The 14,842-nt window shown below is 39.4% G+C and overlaps 1 protein-coding gene, 1 long non-coding RNA gene and 1 pseudogene across 5 annotated transcripts; all 3 read left to right on the plus strand.

The window, feature by feature from the left end:
• Window positions 1-504: 504 nt before the first annotated feature.
• Window positions 505-3,643, plus strand: LOC146518930 (uncharacterized). 4 transcript variants are annotated; one of them, XR_014874197.1, is made up of 4 exons: window positions 505-2,543; window positions 2,634-2,660; window positions 2,752-2,894; window positions 3,119-3,643. It is a non-coding gene; the product is annotated as an uncharacterized LOC146518930 (long non-coding RNA). The 4 variants fall into 4 exon arrangements; XR_014874195.1 differs by having other exon boundaries at window positions 505-661; window positions 1,829-2,660; XR_014874194.1 differs by having other exon boundaries at window positions 505-2,660.
• A 142-nt stretch (window positions 3,644-3,785) lies between these two features.
• Window positions 3,786-5,893, plus strand: LOC146518931 (uncharacterized; annotated as a pseudogene).
• Window positions 5,894-6,972: 1,079 nt separating this feature from the next.
• Window positions 6,973-14,286, plus strand: LOC146518932 (interferon-induced GTP-binding protein Mx-like). Its single transcript, XM_085159398.1, has 12 exons — window positions 6,973-7,310; window positions 8,440-8,577; window positions 8,694-8,848; window positions 9,149-9,287; window positions 11,570-11,768; window positions 11,861-11,939; window positions 12,032-12,154; window positions 12,237-12,378; window positions 12,538-12,696; window positions 12,797-12,873; window positions 12,957-13,160; window positions 13,487-14,286. Exons 1-12 carry the CDS (start codon window positions 7,064-7,066, stop codon window positions 13,730-13,732), a joined length of 1,908 nt encoding a protein of 635 aa, XP_085015524.1. The 5' UTR covers window positions 6,973-7,063; the 3' UTR covers window positions 13,733-14,286.
• Window positions 14,287-14,842: the final 556 nt, after the last annotated feature.

The raw sequence follows: 14,842 nt of genomic DNA on the forward strand, positions 1-14,842 counted from the left end.
AAATCTGGATGAAACTTGGCACACAGGTACAGTAGGTGTCCCAGAGGAGGGATGTGTTGACAGTTGGACCTCAACTACTAAGGATGATTTTTAATGAATTTTTGTAATAGACATAATTGTAGTGTATTGACTGTATTGCATTGAATATAAATGTCCTTTAATTTCTGAGGAATTCTACAGTAAATCTGGATGAAACTTGGCACACAGGTACAGTAGGCTTCCCAGAGAAGGAATCTGTTGAAAGTTGGACCTCAACTACTAAGGATGATTTTTAATGAATTTTTGTAATAGACATAATTGTATTGACTGTATTGGGCTGTTCCATCGTAATGTGTGCGCGCGCGTGCGCGTGTGCGCGGGTCTAGGCTCTCAATCGGGATATAAAGCGAAAAGGCGCTACCGTAAAGACTGGTGTAAAAGCGCAAGGAAATTTATGCGGCGGATAAGAGGCGGCTGGCTTGACCGCGGCTCACAAATGACGGCTCACTTTACCGCGGTCAACCTCAGCCTGTGGAAAGCTAAGTTTTGGAAAATATTTTTCTGAAAGCGGATTTTACTTGCAAGCGACAACAAGTACTTCATCTTTGGATCGTTTGTACTTGTTTTTTATCTCGTGGACCCCGACCCCGACTCCTCGACAGTCCCCTGGACTTCGCTGCAGGTACTTTTAACATTTCTTAAGTTATTTTAAGAGTCACTAAATGGCTGTAATAATTTAATAAGTTCCAGTGTGAATGTCAAGTTTTAATGTTATCAAAATATGTGTATTCCAAGATTTTTCCCCGTAAATTGTTTGTATGCTTTAAATTTTCTGGGAGACGTGTAGAAATTATTAACGACTGATGTATGAATTTGAAAAAAAGGTGTTACTTTGATTTGAAGGCTTCAAATTTGACACTTTTTAATGAAATGGTTAAAAATAGCTTAATGGACAAAAATGTGTAAAATGCCCCAAAATCAGTCTCTTTGGTAACAGCATCTTCAGGATGTCATGAGGTCAGAACACACAGGTGTAAACACACCAGATCCCGGTCTTCTCCTAACATCCTGTTTTTCTCCGGATCAAAGGCTTTATTGAAATAAACTATAACTTTTTCCCTGCTACAAAACGTGATGATAAAAATTAATAAAAATAAAAGAATATAAAAAAGAATATGAGAACGGTAATCATAGTATAGTAGTAATGATGGTATTAAGACCTATCTTATGTTATGGTAATACTTTATAATATATCTTATTATATAGCTGACAGATATATTGTATTACACAGGGATAGCATGTGGTAAAAAGATTTCATGTATCTGTCCTTATGGCAGATACAGTCCTTGTGCACATTCCTAATAATGCAGATTTTGTGTTAAGAGTTTTTATTTGTTTGTTTTTTGCTTGACCGTGGTTTTGAGACATACCTGCACAGCTTTGTGTGTTTGCAATTTTTACTTCTGCCAAGGAATTTATGTTTTTAGTAACGTTTGCTTGCCTGTTATTTTTTTGTAAACATCATAGTTGAAAAAAATTGAATTAATCCTGATCAAACTTTGTAGGGGTGTAGAGTGGGGTTATGTAAATTTAGCTTACATCCACTTCAAGGTTAACTTTATTATTGGTCAAAAATGAACAAAAATCTTTATAATTTAGAAGCTATGATTCTTAAAAGTGTGGAGTCTGTGGTCTATATATAAAAGTACTGTGTAAAGATTTAAAATATCACATTACATCTGACCTCTGACCTCTCCTTCAAGGTCAAATAAAGTCAAACTTGTGTCATTCAGTCTGACATAAATGTAGCCTAAAATGCTTTTCTCTCATCATCTGCTGAAACTAACAGATGGGTATGGTGAGTATATCCTTCTCTCATCCTCCCCCTCTTCTGATGAAGAACAGGACACTGATATCCAGCGTGTCAGTGAAGGTGGGTATGGTGAGTATATCCTTCTCTCATCCTCCCCCTCTTCTCACGAAGCTTCTCCTTCAACCTCAGTTCTCACCTCCTCAGCAAAGAGAAGCAGAGAAGACATCTTCACTGCAGAGGTAAGTGCAAAGAGGTGCAAGGTAAGTGATGGCACGTTCTGTGGCCCTTCAACATCATCAGGTTCTTTTGGTGTCAGACGCTTCTGGGAAAGGCCTTTTAACCTTTCACTTGATGACAGTGACTCTGACTAGGTAATGTTAGAACTTGTTTTTAAACTTTAAACGTTTAAGTTGGCCTTTGCGTCTTGCAGTGTTTGTAAGACACTTTCTTGCTTTGAGGACAGCTTCTTGTAAATATCCTTTACTTTTTAATTAACTTTGTAATGTTTAAGTTAAGCCTTTGTGTCTTGTGATGTTTGCAACACAGCTAACTAAGAATATCTGACTTTTAAAGGATATTAACTAACACATGTGAAATGTATTGTTTTTTTCTTAATATGTGACATTGCCTGTGTGACTGTAAGGTAGTGTTTTAGGTGTTGTTACTTCTATTTTTGTTAATATCACAGGTAACTGCTTAAATGACTTACATATTTTTTTTCTTAAGCTCTAGCTCACCATGCAGGACAAAGGTAAGTCCGTACTTAATGTCAACACAAATGAGTAGAAAAGGTTTAAAAATGATGTCGTGAACTGACTGTAGTCTCTTGTTTTTACATAAGGTATAGCCTGCGGCTAAGGGATCAGAGGTAAGGTAACAACACATAACAGAAGAAAAGTGAATTGAACAAATCAGTGATCTGTGAATTCATCCTTTTGTCTTTGTCTTTTTGTCTTCAGGTGCTTTACACCTGTCCTCTCCCAGCATTCCAGACGGCGCTACACAGAGAGATGCTCCACCCAGAAGACAGCCTTACCCCAACCTGATGAGAAGGATGGATGACCAAATGACAAACTGGAGAGTGGTGCTGTGTTCCAGCTATGTAAGTTATCACCTCACATTGGCTACAAACTGTCTTGAAGACTAAATCCTTCCAATAGCTGGTATAAATCATCGTCCTACAGTACTGTAGGTCTAAGTTTATTTATAGTTATTGTGTGTACATGTTGAGTTTAAAATAGCATTTTAACAACATGCTGCAGCTGCCAACAATGGAAATGCTGTTTTGTGTTAAAATGACGTCTTTCTTGTGTTATTGCTTTGCAGGTCAGCTGAGAGTGGACAGAGCTGCACAGAGGACCAAAGATCCACTCTCAGCACTTCATACCTGACTGGCCACAGCACCGCCCCTCTTCACCCAGGGTGAGGAGGGTCCTGACCCCGCCTGCACAGAGGGAGTTGTGAACATGCACTTCTGTGTCGGTGGGTTTAGGAGCCTCCTCACACTCACACGGATGAAGACTGTCACTGGAAGATGTCTCCATTGCATCAGCAGGACAGGACGTAAGGATTTGTATAATATCACAGTTTGTGATGCTTTATACATGTTTTTATTGCTTCAGTTCAAACTAGGAGATATAAAATAAACCAGTTTTTATAATAGTTTCTGTCTCTTTAGTTGTTTTCTTAATAAGTTATTTGGAACATCATTGCAACCTGTCAGCTTTTTATTGAGGATTTAGAAAGTTGCTGGTGGCCCAAGTGTGTACAGTGGGGTGTTGTTTTGGTCACATGGTGAAAGGGACCTCAGGGGGAGCAAAAAGAACAACTGAACAATTTGGGATTCACAGACTTTGGTAATCGTTAAAAAAAATGAAGAAAAATTGTTCTATGTGAACAAGAAGCTCAAATATAAACCTTGCTGACACAAATGATCTGCTATCTGTAAGCAGGATGTTTTCATGAGCCTGGGTGAAGCTAATTTGTGTGAGTTTAACCTCCTGGTCCAAAACTTATAGTAGATTAATACGTTCACCCGCTGATTCTTACTTGGCCTGAATGTTTGAATGTTTGCAGTTTCAGGTCCTACTGATCAGTTTTAAGTACTGTAGAAAGTGAGAAGCAATTTAATCGAGTCCTGGGATGAATTGGGACAAAAGGGTAATGTGACAGACACATTACTTCCCTTCCCTCGTTTAACAACGTGTAAGCAGACTGCTTTAACCTGCAATTTACTGCATGTTGTTAGGCTGCATGGTACAACCACAGTCTGCTAACCACCCGTGGTGAGCGAAGGTTTTGAGGTCTTGCTCGAGCTATTGATGAAGTTTTATTAATGCTTGTTAAGTTTCCCAACCACATTTCATCTCGATGGTCCAAGGCTTACATCTTTAAGCTCACAAATATACTTCTGTAATTAATCAGTAACCAATTTATTACTTCAAGTTACAGTGTGAGGGGCATTGATGAACATAAATTAGCTTTAACTGGATTATGTGTTTAGGTCAAGAGACACAGACCTTCATCTTCAAGAGGCTCTTCTTAAATGTCTGATCACGATGTTTGTGTTTGTCTGCAGCATCACTGCAGCAGAGAGGGTATAACACAAGGCCACAGTCATGTGGTATTCTGTCCTGCTATTAAGTGAATAAAATACTGAAGAAATATCTAGACACTAAATACAGTCACTGGCCACTTCATTAGTTACACCTTGCCAGTACTGTTTTGGACCTTCTTTCACCTTCAGAACTGCCCTAATTCTTTGTGGCGCAGATTCAACAAAGACCTGGAAACATTCCTCACAGATTTAGTTTCATATTGACATGATAGCATCACACAGTTGCTTCAGATTTGTCGGCTGTGCATCCATGTTGCAAATCCCCTGGTCCACCACATGCCAAAGATAATCTGCTGGATTGACATCTGTTATAAGATGAGTATACTGTGGTCATAAAATGATAGGCATGGTCAGCAGCACGGCTCAGGGAGGTTGTACCTCTGGACAGGCCCCTTCCTACACCTGAAGTTTTTACCAGTAAAAAGAACGGAGGTATCCTCACAGTGTTTCCTAGTGAGAAGGAGAATTTATTCCTTAGACTGTGCAAAATTTCTTTCATGGTTATCCTGCTGCAAGGGTGAGCTCTGAGATGGGCCCAAGCCATGCTTGCTCCTCAGCAGTCTTTATTTAACCTGATATGTCAAACCCAATTATTGTGGAAGACTGCTCCGACTCTGGAGAAGGCGTTATGCTTTCTGTTTTTTTAAATGAGCAGTAATGATACGTGTAATAAATGTAGCCTTTATGCAGCTCTGGAGGCCTGGATTGCTGAATTGGACACTTGAAATCCCACCCTTGAAAACCCCGTAGCTGGTCAGGCCCCTGTAGCCGGAGCAGCGGAAGGTGGCGTAGGCCCTGCTAACTGTCTCCCAGCAGGTTATCCTGAGCAGATGGGAAAACATGATGGCTGGGTGACGGTGAGGAGGGAGCATAGTCTTAAACAGAAGCCCTGGTACACCACCACCGTGTTCATGTCTCTAACTATTTCCTCCACTCGGCGACACACCCGCCAGGGATCAAACTCTGGTAATTGCTGATTCTGTTCTGAGACACGTGAAGACAGCAGCAACCATAGTCAATTGTCTTCCAGGGGCCAGAGCAGGCAACACTGAGGGAAATAAAACATGCTGGCTGAGGGTAAACCTGAATTCAGTAAAAGTATAATTCACATCAGCAATAATGACACCCGGTTACATCAATCAGATGTCACTAAAATCAATATTCAATCAGTGTGTAACTTTGCCAAAACAATGTCAGACTCTGTAGTCCCCTCCCCAATCAGACCAGGAGTGTCATGTTTAGCCGCATGTTCTCCTTAAATTGCTGTCTGACTGGTGTCCAAGAAACGATGTGGGCTTTATAGATAATTGGGAAACTTTCTGGAGAAAATCTGGTCTTGTTGGGAGACAATCCCACTTTGGATGAAGCAGCTCTTATTTCGCTATGATGTTAAATTGGGGTGAAACATCATCGTAGCAGCTTTGACTGGCAGCTGCGGTCACGGAGAAACTTGTGTATCTCTGTTCGGGAATAGCAGATAGAGCGTAGGCTATGAGAAGAGGGCCAGGGTTTACGTAGCCAGCGTTTAGTACATATTAAAGTGCAAATGGGAAAAAGGTTTTTGAAATGCAGTTTATTAAATTGGAATTGAAAAATTAATTTACAAATGCAGAATTTATTCTACAATTCATTATTTAAGCACAGAATTCTTTATTTCGATGTGCATGGCTCTTATGGTCCTCCATACTATGGACCCCAAAGCGCTTTACACTACATTCAGTCATCCACCCATTAACACACATTCACACGCTGGTGATGCCGGGGTTCGAACCGGCAACCTTTCGATTACGAGACGAACTGCTAATGCTTAAGATTAGATTAACCTTTATTAGTCCCACATGTGGGAAATTTGTTGTGCCCCAGCAGAAAGTGGAAACAGAAGTGCAAATGTCAAGTATGGAGAAGGATACAAACAGCTCATAATCTAAAGCATATTCCACATTATCTGTCAAACATGATGGAAGCAATGTTATACCATACTGCCTGCAGTGGAATCAGGGCACTGGTTCCCCTCACATGATGTGACTGCTGATAGGAGCAGCGGGATGAATTCAGAAATGTGCAGCGAGAACTGTAATCGCTGCTCAAACTCAGAGATTTGGCTGATGCCAGTTGATTGGAAAGCATTTAAACAATGTTACTACATAAGGACCCAAAGTGTACTGCAGAAACAACCCAAAATATCCCAAGGCAAAGAAATGGGATATTCTTAAATGTTCAAACCAATCACATGATCTGAGGCCAACAGAGCTCCTCTTCAGTTACTAAAAACAAAACTGAAGGCAGAGACACACACACAAGCCCAAAAGTCCAGCAGAGCATTTAGACTTCAGTCAGCCACTGACTGCCAAGGATTTTCATCAAAGTTTTAAACACAATGATTTCATTTAAAATCATATCAGGGTGTCCAGGTACTTTTGAGCCTCTGAAATTGGGGGACAGTGCATGAAAATGCCTGTCGTTTCTGAACGGTTAATGCACTTTGTGAAAGTCCTGAAATTAAAGGAAGAAGTGTGACAGCTTAATGAGGGACATCCCATCTGTTGCTGCTTCCTGTATTTTTGAATGAAACAGACACCACGAGGTACAGAAAGTGAAACAAAACACATCACTTTTTCTTTCTCTTCCAACCCACGGTCTGCTTTTCACGAAGCATGTTATCACTTTGTCCATTTTTAATTGTTATTTTTGTCGTAAGACAAGCCGAGACCAGCATGAGCACTCTGAACCAGCAGTATGATGAGAAGGTCCGTCCCCTCATCGACCTCATTGACTCTCTCCGCTCTCTCGGTGTAGAGAAGGACCTGGCGCTGCCTGCTATCGCCGTGATTGGAGACCAAAGCTCGGGGAAGAGCTCTGTGTTGGAGGCGCTGTCCGGGGTGGCACTGCCGAGAGGCAGCGGTGAGCTCAGAAACTTTCCGTACATTAGCAGTGTGAAAGTGAAGCTTAAAACGGAACTGTATCAAGACTGGCAGAGAGGTGGGGGTGGTGCAGGGCATGTATCAGGCAGCAAAACACATTCTTTGGCGACTAGCCTGTTCCTTAAAATCTATATTTAATGACTTGATTAATTTAATGACACGCTATTTTACTTTATTTCATTAAAATAACTAGAACACGGTTTGAACTTTGAGTTGACAATTTCATGACTTTGTTTTGTTATTTTGATTTTTTTTTTTTTTTAATGTACCTAATGGTACATTTAAACTAAAATTACAAATGTGACAGATTTTCAGCTGAAGTGTTGCTGGTGATCCGTAAGAACAAATATCAATTGGATCAAATAAACCATCGTTACTAAGATATGAAAACATATGTGTGTGCGTGTGTGTATGAGTTGTAGAGGAAGGAGGTTGGTCTGGGTTTGGGGCCTATTTCCTATAAATTGAAGTTTGAAACAAGTCAAAGGAGGGAAGGAAATGGAGAGCACAGAAAAAAATAGTCTGAACCTGCCAACTCGTTAATGCTGAACAAAGTGCAGCTCTGTTTCAAGCTAACCTTGTTCAGTTTCACCTTTGGTAGAGAAACTCCTCTGCTTCAGACTAATGGAAAAGGTTTAGCCTAGGAGCTTTCTGCCAGAAACTTTAAGCTTTCTTTTCAGTTACATTTCTGATTTTAGTTTTAGGAATCTAAACTACCTGGTTAGATTAGGAGCTGCTTGCTGTTAAAGCAGCTCCTCCCTTCTGTCCATGACCTCCCCTCTGTTGTTAAAAACGGTTTATTTTAAAGGGTGAAGCATGGCTGGAAAACAGAATGCTCACAGGAAGCTGATTAGTCCAAATCACTCTGGCTGAAAGCATTTCGGCAAGATGGATTCTCCCCTGATCTTGTACAAATCAAACCGTCTATCAGAGCAGAGTTACTCAAACATAGCATTACACTCCAACTAGAAAAAAAACAACTTTTTACATATTTGTATCACCAAAATCATGGGAGGCTAAATGTCATAATAGAAAACATCGGAAATCGTTCCTTAATTTGTCCAAAAGAGAGAGAGAAATTGTCTGACACTCAGTGTTTTAAAACACAGGTATTGTGACAAGATGTCCACTGGAACTGAAGATGATGAGAAAGAAGGAAGGAGAGGCGTGGTATGGAAAGATAAGCTACCGCGACTTTGAAGAAAAGATAAAAAAGCCTGCACTCGTCGAGAAAATGATTCGAGAAGGTGAGTCTACATAATTCTTTCATGTCATTACTAAAAACCACGTAAAACGTGGAAGCACAAAGTAGGCAAGTTAAATCTGTTGCTTAGGCATACGTGACATCATATTCTCTCTTTAGCTCAACTTAAATTGATCGGGAATGAGGTGGGGATCAGCAGTGAGCTCATCAGTCTGGAAATTGCCTCCCCGGATGTTCCAGACCTTACTCTCATCGACCTGCCTGGCATTGCCCGGGTGGCTGTAGATGGGCAGTCGGCAGACATTGGTGATAAGGTATGATACCCTAGTCTCCCTCACAATTTTAAGGCCATTTCTTTGGTAGAAATTTCATCCAATGAAACACAAACCCAGAGTTTGATAGGTTACTAATAGTGTTAAAAAGGGACAACACTGACACACCAGTGTGACTGCTGGTTTTTGGTATTATATGTAGTTATTGTTATGAGTTTTCTACTTTATCTGGACATTCCTGCTTACATCAGTTAGTTGGTTGTATAGTTCATAACTGCATTTATGCAATTTATGAAATAATATTTTTAATCTTTATACTTTATTTTGAATGGATACTTTCAGATTAAAACTATGATCCAGACTGTCATCAGTAAACAAGAAACTATCAACCTGGTGGTTGTTCCATGCAACGTGGACATTGCAACTACAGAGGCTTTGAATATGGCTAAGCTGGTGGATCCTGATGGAGAGAGGACTTTGGGTAAGCAAGTGTCTCTCTTAAGTCATTTAGTTTCTCTACTGTGGATTCTGTTTCTGCTGCCAAGTGATTAACATCATATGGATGCAGTGAACTACAAATGCAACACATCAGCCTGGAAGTTAGAGATGGGCAACAGATTGCTTTTCCACACAGGCAATCACCCCATGCACATTTCCAAAGTTGTGGCCAAATCACTTTAGCACAAGTTGTAGTGGTCATGGCAAAGCCCTGTTGGTAATTCAATAGAAAATTTGGGCAGAAAAGAAAAAGCAGGTATAAAAACTGAGCCTACAAATTTGACTCAGGTACACTAATATTTGAGAGGAACAAGTTAAAAACAGGACAGCAACTTCTTGAGAGAGACTTTCAGAAGGAAATACATGTTTTTCCTATTGGTCATTCCATCTTTAGTCAATACAGGCCTCCTGTTTGACCATCTCTGATTTGCATGAAGATTTTGTGGTCCAAATCTTAAACCTACATTACCGGTCAAAAGTTTTAGGACACCCCACTTTTTCCAATTGATAATTATGAAAAATATTTATTAAAAATTATGCAGTTTAATGTCTCATTGCACCCTGAAATGAAAACTTAGACCAAATATGCAATTGGAGAAGAAATCATGGCATAAATTTATAGAAAATCATTTATTCTAAACCGTTGACTCATCAAAGTAGCCACCTTTGGCAGATATAAGATCCATGACTTTCTTTCTACAATAGAAATCAAATAATCTTTAGAAAGCTCTTCCCATATCTGTTGCAGAAGCGCCCATAAATGTGTGGCACTTGTAGGTTGCGTTTCCTTGACTGTTCTGTCCAGTTCATCCCAAACCAGCTCGATGGGGTTTAAGTCTGGAGACTGTGCTGGCCACTCCATGTTTTGAAGCTTACCATGACTGAGAACCTTCACAGACATCTTACCATGTTTGGTTTTTTTTTCCTGAGGTAGTTATGGCATAGTTTGGACTTATGTTTTGGGTCATGATCTTGCTGTAGGATGAACCCCTGACCAACTGGACACATACAAAAGGGTATTGCATGGTACTGAAGAATGCTAAGGTAGCTGTTTTAGTTCAGGGTACCTCTCAGTCTGTACAAGTCACCGACCCTGGATCCATCAAAACAGCCCAAGACCGTCACACTTCCTCCTCCATGTTTGGCAGTTGATGCCACACACTGTGGAACCATCCTTTCACCTACTCGACGGCGTACAAGGTTCCTGCGTGATGAGCAACAGATTCAAACTTTGATTCATCAGTCTATAATACCATCTTCCTGTCTACAGTAGTCCAATGGTGGTGTTTCATGGCCCAGGCAAGCCTCTTTGTCTTATTCTGATGTCTTAGCAAAGTTACGCAAACTAACTCTCAGAAACCTGTCCTCAAATTCAGTTGGCTTTGGGTCTGCCAGACCTCTTCCTATAACAGTTTGCCCCAGTTTCAGAGTGCCTTTTGATGGCGAAGGAAACTGGAATCACTGACACCTTGACATGCTCCAACACTGCTTTTATGCAGACAGATTGGGTTGTTGTTGTTAATCCAGAAAAGGTGGAACACCTGTAGGAATTAGTAGCTTTCAAGGCTTGAAATTTGTTAACCCATTTTGTGTTCCCTGAAAAAGACCATTTTGTATGATTCTGAAATGTACTTTTTTCCTTTTTGGCTAACCTTACTCTTTTTTATTTTTATTTTTTTACCTCTGGCCTTTCTAACCATTCATCAGACCTGAACTACTTGAATTGCAAAAAATAACTGGGAAAATGGGGGTGTTCTAAAACTTTTGACCAATTTGTTAAAAACCCGTTGGATCCACTTACTTTAATCCCTGTAAAATGATATCGGAGGCAGTGTTTTAACATGTACATCTGAATTACTATTAAAGATAAAAGCATAAATGAATGGAGTGACAGCTATATATAAACAATTTAAAGGTAACATGTCAACTGACAGTAAAATGAAAGAAGGAATGCACTGTTAAATAAACAGTGCATTCCTGATGGATTTTAACTGACTGAGTACAAGCAATCACTGCCAGACAAACATGTCCAGTATTGTGAAACGCTGCATTTATATGTATCCAAAATGTCTGTACATTTCTGTCATCCACTGGATTTCTTTTGCAAACATCTGTGATCATGTTAAAGATCCCTTTCCTGCTGAGCAAACAATGTTGGCAACATTTGATGACTGGCACCAAGCTCTGACTGCAGCTTGCAGTGATCAATACAAATTATCAGTCTTCTCATAAGGTGGGGAATCCAACACTATCTCTCTCTGTCAGGTGTCTTGACTAAACCTGACCTGGTGGACAAAGGCACAGAAGGGAACGTGGTTAAAATTGTCCATAATGAAGTCATCCCGCTGAAGAAGGGCTACACGGTGGTCAAATGCAGGGGTCAGAAGGAGATCACAGAGAAGGTTTCACTTTCTGAAGCACTAAAAAATGAGGAAGCCTTCTTCGAAGAGCATGCCCATTTCCAGTAAGTTTGCTCTTTTTGGAAATTATGCAAACAAGTGTTTGTGGTGTGTTAGGCTGTGTTGCTTATACTCTAACCTTTTGTTTGTGCTGTAGGACTCTCTTTGATGAGGGTCAGGCCACTGTTCCTAACCTGGCAGAAAAACTCACTCTTGAACTGGTGCATCATATTCAGGTGAGTACTTATTACTGTTTTACCTTTGTAGGTCACTGGGGAGAGCTTTAACCCACTCCAGCTTTGATGTGATTTGTCCATGTGATTTGTAGAAATCTCTGCCACGGCTTGATGAGCAGACACAGAAGAAACTGGAACAGACTCAGGAAAAGCTAAAAAAATTAAGGACTGGACCCCCATCTGATGCAACTCAGAGACAAAAGTTTCTCAGTGATGTGAGTAAAAGAGTAAGCAAAATCAATACGAGCTTCTGGAAACACACGTCCTGTTCATTTAATTGAACCTGTTCTATCGTAGCTTGTGTTAGCATTTGCACAGGATGCTATCAGTCTGACCAAAGGTGAAGAATTAAAATGTGGATACAACTCCAGCATCTTTTTCACAATCAGAAATAAGTTTGAAGCATGGGAGAAAATCATAAAAGACTCTGGATCATCATGTAAGTCAATTAACAACTTTTTCATTCATCCGTTTTTAAGATTCCCTCTGTTGCTTACAAGCTACTACATAAAGTAACTCTAACATTTAAAGTAAAAAAAAATTACTGTCATTAAAAAAACATATTTTACATCATCACTTAACTTTCATTGCACTGCAGTCAAAGAGCACATTCTGAGAGAAGAGTCTCAGTTTGAGCACATGTACCGTGGAAGAGAACTGCCATTCCTCGTGAGCTACAGTACTTTTGAGTCCATGATCCAGAAGCAGATCAAACAGCTGGAGGAGCCTGCTATCCAGAAACTCAAGGAAGTGTCAGGCATGTTTTTTTTTTCTCATAATACTTGAATCTTATTTTGCAGGTAATCTTTCATTTGGTACATTTTTTGACTAACTTATTATCGTTTTATTGCTTTTAGAGGTTGTGAGGAAAGAGCTGATTGAACTGGCACAAAACAGCTTTGTGGGCTTTCCGAACCTCATCAATACAGCGAAGGTATCGTCTTCTTTATAATGTATTGCTGTGCACATATTACTAAACGCTAATGAATATTTATTGACATTTTTTGTGTGATTTAGATGAACATTGAAACCATCAGGAATGAAAGGGAAGAGGAAGCAAAGTTCATTCTGGGGATGCAGTTTAAGATGGAGATGCTTGTTTACACTCAGGACAGCAAATACATCACGGAGATACAAAATGGAATTCCAAAAAATGGCCAGTTGTGCTTTGGTGGGATGACCTCGAAGGAGACGATGAGACATTTTGAAGCATATTACAATGTAAATGTCACTCAATTGCTTTTTTAATGCTTTTGTTTAAAGCATGTGATTCATTGTATCCACATGTATCCCATTGAAATAGTTGACTTTAGTTTTTTTTTTTAACATATTAAGAAAAGCAAACACTGAAACCTCTTTGAGAAAAAAATAATACCTAAAACTTACATCTTTTATATTTAATCACACTTTTAGATCCATAAAATAAGATCTATCATTTTATGGTGTGATTAAATATGCCTAGAGTGATCTGAAATATTTTTTGATAATTACATGTAATTTGCAATAAAACCTTAAGGAACGTTTTAATAAGCACACTACACTTACAGATTGCTGGTCAGCGTCTTGCTGACCAGATCCCCCTGGTGATCCGGTATCAGATGCTGCAGGAGTTTGCCAGCGAGCTGCAGAGTAAGATGCTGGACACATTTACGGACAAGGAAAGAAAAGAGTACCTGCTTGAAGAGGATAGTGGCACAAAAAATAAAAGAGAAGATCTTAAGATGCGCCTTGAGCGTCTCTCAAGAGCTCACATTCTGCTGTCTGACTTTCAAAACTTTCAACCAGATTCCTAACCTGGCAACACAAAGCACGAGGTTGGACCTCACTGCAATCTCTCCAAGTATTACTAGAATTGAAAGGGTTGAGTTTTGCACCAATAATCATTTATAAGAAACACTGAAGAAATAGGAATATTTCTATACAGGTATCATAAAAAACAGATACAGTTGCACAAGGAAGTCTTAAGTGCTAGAAGAAGAAAATCAGAAAAACAACACACATTCAGTTTGAATGTGTGTTGTTTTCAGATTTCTGCTCAACTAAATCAGAATCTGTGTTTTGGACAGGAATATTTTTGCATTATTATGTGCTCTGTATCTTCATGTGTTTTATCATCTGTTATAGGTTTCCTATTCATCTTCAGTTGTATTAAATACATAAATTAATAAAATGCAGTGAAACAATAAAACTGATGTTTCTGACAGTATTCATTTTTGCTGAGGCTCCACATAACTGCACTGAACCACAGCTGTGTACATACAGATGTCACATTGCTTCTGGACAAAAATCAGGCCATGCAGTCAAAGGAACTCTGTAAACTTCAATAATGTGGTCATGTTCCTAGAATCGATAAACATGAACTAAAAAAAGTCTGAATAAGCTGTCATCTTTCAAGATAAAGTGTCACATTCCCTCTTGACATCTGATTTTCCTCTAACTTTGACCCATTCCCTTAGTGGCTGGTTGAACCCTTACATAGTGAAACTTAGCTGAAATGTATTACAAACGCTTGTGTGCAGTGATTTATGCACAGCTTTTGAGGACTCTGACCACACTAAACTATTTTACAAACGCAAATTTCAAATTTGAATACATAGTGATCCCTCACGCTTTTACAATAGCCCATAAAGGTTAGTATTTAAACTACATGAGCTGCTGCGTTTCTAACACTATTTATTGAAAATTTCTCTCTCTGTTGTAAAGTCAAACAAAACTGGCAAATTAAAGTAAATCTAGACCACACCAGCCTCTTTTATCCAGTATAGCCTCATAAAATCAGACAGCTGTGACATTAACCAAAAACACCAAGATGTACCAGAATAACAGGAAGAGTATATGTAACCGGTGTGTTCCTGCATTATGTCTGACAATGAAAGGTAAAAAGAAAGACTTCCAAGTAAATA

The sequence above is a fragment of the Neolamprologus multifasciatus genome, chromosome 5 (genome assembly GCF_963576455.1).
Source record: "Neolamprologus multifasciatus chromosome 5, fNeoMul1.2, whole genome shotgun sequence".
Taxonomy (NCBI): domain Eukaryota; kingdom Metazoa; phylum Chordata; class Actinopteri; order Cichliformes; family Cichlidae; genus Neolamprologus; species Neolamprologus multifasciatus.

Coding starts and splice junctions, on each gene's coding strand:
- LOC146518932 (XM_085159398.1), top strand. CDS start 7,064: ATGTTATCACTTTGTCCATTTTTAATTGTTATTTTTGTCGTAAGACAA. Junction 12,379..12,537: donor AAAAGACTCTGGATCATCAT/GTAAGTCAATTA, acceptor ATTGCACTGCAG/TCAAAGAGCACATTCTGAGA. Junction 12,874..12,956: donor ACCTCATCAATACAGCGAAG/GTATCGTCTTCT, acceptor TGTGTGATTTAG/ATGAACATTGAAACCATCAG.